General features: G+C 34.2%; 1 protein-coding gene across 1 annotated transcript; it reads right to left on the minus strand.

Moving 5' to 3' along the window:
* Positions 1–432: 432 nt before the first annotated feature.
* LOC111628010 (disintegrin and metalloproteinase domain-containing protein 10-like) lies at positions 433–3,056 on the minus strand. Its single transcript, XM_023371727.1, has 4 exons — positions 2,368–3,056; positions 1,586–2,256; positions 933–1,494; positions 433–856 (listed from the first exon to the last, which is right to left on the minus strand). Exons 1-4 carry the CDS (start codon positions 2,988–2,990, stop codon positions 574–576), a joined length of 2,139 nt encoding a protein of 712 aa, XP_023227495.1. The 5' UTR covers positions 2,991–3,056; the 3' UTR covers positions 433–573.
* Positions 3,057–3,915: the final 859 nt, after the last annotated feature.

A 3,915-nucleotide genomic window follows, 5' to 3' on the forward strand; every position in this document is an offset into this window, starting at 1 on the left:
CAGGTAATCAATTTGACATCTCGATTAAACTCTGTCCAAATAGCGTTGATCGAACTTTGAATCCTTCGCTCATATCTTCGTTTATGATCTTTTCTTTATCGCGATTGCAACACCTAACAACCAGGAATTTTAACGACTTTAACAACTATGCCATGTCATTTCTTTCGAAAAAATTGATCCATACTTTGTTTATTTTAACCTTCGTGACGGGTTTTATACATTTTCTTTTCTCGTTACTAAAATATTTTAAGCGCGTTTGATGAGGAACGTGAACCTTGTGTCGAACCTCACGGTTTCTTCCGGATATATCGAATTGAATAATTGAATGGTACTTCAATTATTTTTTCCTACACCTGTCTGAATAACGCGATGAACACGAAAAAGTCTGACTTAATATCTGCAAAGCAAAACAGTAAAGAAAAAGAAACGAAGTTTTAATGTAAACTTTTATGAAATATATTTTATTTAGAAAAGGGATATTTGTAACTGCTTTATGTGAATATTTTGTAAAAACTTTAAATAAATTTTAAATAATTTTCGTTATAGAACAGAACTGTGTTCGTATTATTTACTTTATTCCACATCGCTAGAATGTTTCACTTCCTTTGATGCACCTTTCTTTACTATGACTTTTTTTTTCTTAACACGTTTTCTTCTTGATTTAGTATTTTTTTCTTCGGGTTTTCTTTTTGCTTTTTGTCTTTGTCTGAATATTGGCGTTACATTATCTTTATTCTTATTTACGAAGTAAAGGTAACCACATGCGAGTATTATAAGTATAGCAAAAGGCGGAATTACTATCTCTTTCCATCCATATACCTTAGTTAAGAATTTTTTCTTCACACAAGTTCCGTTACTGCAATATAAAAATTCAACATTTATTTAATATATATATATATATATATATATTAAAATTAACAAAAAATATTTACCTCAGACAAGTCCCGTAATGGTTATCGCAGTCAGTTCCGGCCGGTTTTACAAACAAACTGCCGTCTACCCGATAAAGTTTATGATCTTTTGCTGTTCTGCAAACATCCGATCCGTTTTTGCAACATATATGACATTCTTTGTGACGCGTAGCGCATTCACAAAGTTTAAAGCCATGATTATCGCAGATACTGCCTCTACATTCGCCTTTAACACAAGTTCCAGCGTTATTAAAACAGGATGTTCCATCGGGTTCGACTTTCCCGGGACAAAAAGGTGATAATCCATCGCATACCGAAGTACCATTAAAACAAATTTCGTTGCTGTAGCAACTCTTGTTTGCCATACTTTGTACAAAAGAACAAGATTGGTCGCAACACATTCCTTTACCGGGCGAACACATTTTATGGTATTGAAGAGAGCATTTTATTGATGAACTTTTAAGAATACAACACTTCTCAATTTCTTTGCAATCGTCCACTGATGGATCGCAGTCGCACGCTTCTCCTTCTTCCACAATTCCGTTGCCGCAGGATGGAAGATTGGCTTTTTTCAAACAGATATCTACGTATAATTAAACGTAGACATATTATAGAGAGATCCTTTAACACATTAAACAGTATATTGTTTTAAAAAATATATTTAAAATACTAACTTTTGTCTTTAAGGCGTCTATTCATAGATCTTAAGCAGCATGGTGAAAATTTCCAATTGTTTGGTTTCTTTCCGTAGGGAATTTTTGGATACATGATGTAGTTTCCCATTTGTGGATTCCAGTAATTAGAACTACATTCTTTGTCTTTGAATGCATCATCTTTGCAACCGAATGCGTGTCCCAATTGATGAACTAGATTTAATGTGACTCTAAATCTTGGTACCGTCGTGTTTCTTTCTAGACTGGTCACAAAAGCTACGTTACTCATTTTCTTCGTAGCTGCGTTCACATTGTGACATATTCCACCAATTTTCTTCGCGTCTCCAGTCACGCAATCGTTTCGTTTCCAAAAATCTCTGTGGCAAAAGCATATCAGCATGCAGTAAGGATGGCGATATCGAGATAAAGAATCTAGAAATACGTTGTGATCCTTTGTTTCTATTGATAAAGGATTTCCCAGATCATCTTTGTTTTCGAAAATCGTTATTTTTTCAACATTAAATCCTACTCCGTCAGGTATTCTGTCTTCATTTATGTCGCTTTTTTGAAATATATCATCTGCAATTCCAATATAATACAGAACTTCAGTAACCACACGCTTATGATCCGAGCTCATATGTTGGAAATAAGTGTAATCGACTAACACTTCCAGAGAGCACATGGTTTGATGACTGAAAGAAAAAAATACAAGATAGTTTAACAGAAAATCTTTAAAATTTAATATACTGAACATTAAATGAATACTGCACTCTATTTTCTAGATGTATAAAATAATTACTTACGATTTCAATGTTTCAGTAACTGGAATTTGTTTACTAAACTGCAAACGATCAGATTTCCTGCGATAGTTAAATCTAAGAAAACCATCATCCCTCATCACTTCGCAGACAGCTTTGCCATCGTCATAAGTCGGTTTTATTGTCACATCTCTCATTCTATAAATGACTCCGGTTTGAATTTGATGATCTTTCACGTGCAAGCGAGGTGGTTCTACCATATATAAATGGGGACCTTCCTGAAATATTAGAAATAATTCCTTTTCGTAAACATAACCGATGACGTTCCAAATGTTCTGATGTATTAATTTTCCTCTCATGACGGGGGATGCGCCTATGTTTCGTAGATACATTTTCTGTAATGCGTTACCTTTATGAATAACAACTTTTGTAGCCGAATACAAGACGGATTCTTGTTCTATCAGACGAAATTCAAAGTCTCTCCCATAGGCGACGAAATTAATTCCATAAACTTTTCTTCCTGTTTTAAGTTCCCCGTGATAAAAGTCGAAATTGAAAACGACTTTATTGTCAATTTTATAAGGGTAGGAAGTCTTATTAGTAAAAATGAACATGGTCAAATCGTGAAAAACAAACAAAACTACAAGAAAAACGCTTAACGAATTCATTTTTTCTCATTATTCGTTCGAAAACATTCGAATCCAAAACAATTCCGTTGGTGGAATACAATTCGATTTTTCAAATAATTTAATAAAATTTAATTGGTGAAATATTTTAGAAATTATTATTCTTACCAAAATGTTTAATTAGTAATTATTAATTTAATAAATACAGTATAAATTAAAAATACCAAACGAACTTTATCCGGCTGTAAAGCTGAATAATTACTAATCTATTTGGTAGGGTGTAGCCGACATCTCTTGTTATCTATCCGGTTATTTGTATTTATTACATAAATTTAAAATATTTTTTCCATCGTTTGATTTTTTTCATCCTGTGAGCGCTAAGAGGACCTTTATTCCATACTCATCGTAGGAAGCAGGCCGATGACCGAATGATTAAAGTGATTTCCTACCGCTCTGGTGGAATCAGCGGGAATGAATCCGGACGGGTGAAAAAACCCCAAATTTTTCGGGGGTTGTCCGTTCCGGATAACTCGGATTCTGTCTTCCACCATTGGACTGTGGGCCTGGTCGAATCAACAAACGGTTTTTTTTTTTTTTTTTTTTTACTCTTGGGTCTTACGTCTTACGTCCTGTGGGCATTAAGAGGGCATCTTTTTAGCAAGCCCATTGGGTTCGGCCAGACCCACAATAGGACGGCCGGGTGATGAGGGACGGTGCCTGACATATCCGGACAAACCACTTGGCCATTGGTGGGCCGACAAACTTCACATTTGCTCCATCCTGCCGAGTTTCCCTAAATTGGCATCATGTATTAAGTTAACATATCATTTACTTAGAGGTAAAAAAAAAGTAAATATCAACAATAAAATATCATAAAGTAGTATTAATGGAAGAAAAGGAAGCTATTATTAAAATAATAATAAAAATAATAGAACAATTGTGAATATACAGTATATATACTGTATAT

The sequence above is a fragment of the Centruroides sculpturatus genome, unplaced genomic scaffold, assembly GCF_000671375.1.
Source record: "Centruroides sculpturatus isolate CEXI.00-Female unplaced genomic scaffold, Cexi_2.0 scaffold545, whole genome shotgun sequence".
In the NCBI taxonomy this organism is placed as follows: Eukaryota; Metazoa; Arthropoda; class Arachnida; order Scorpiones; family Buthidae; genus Centruroides; species Centruroides sculpturatus.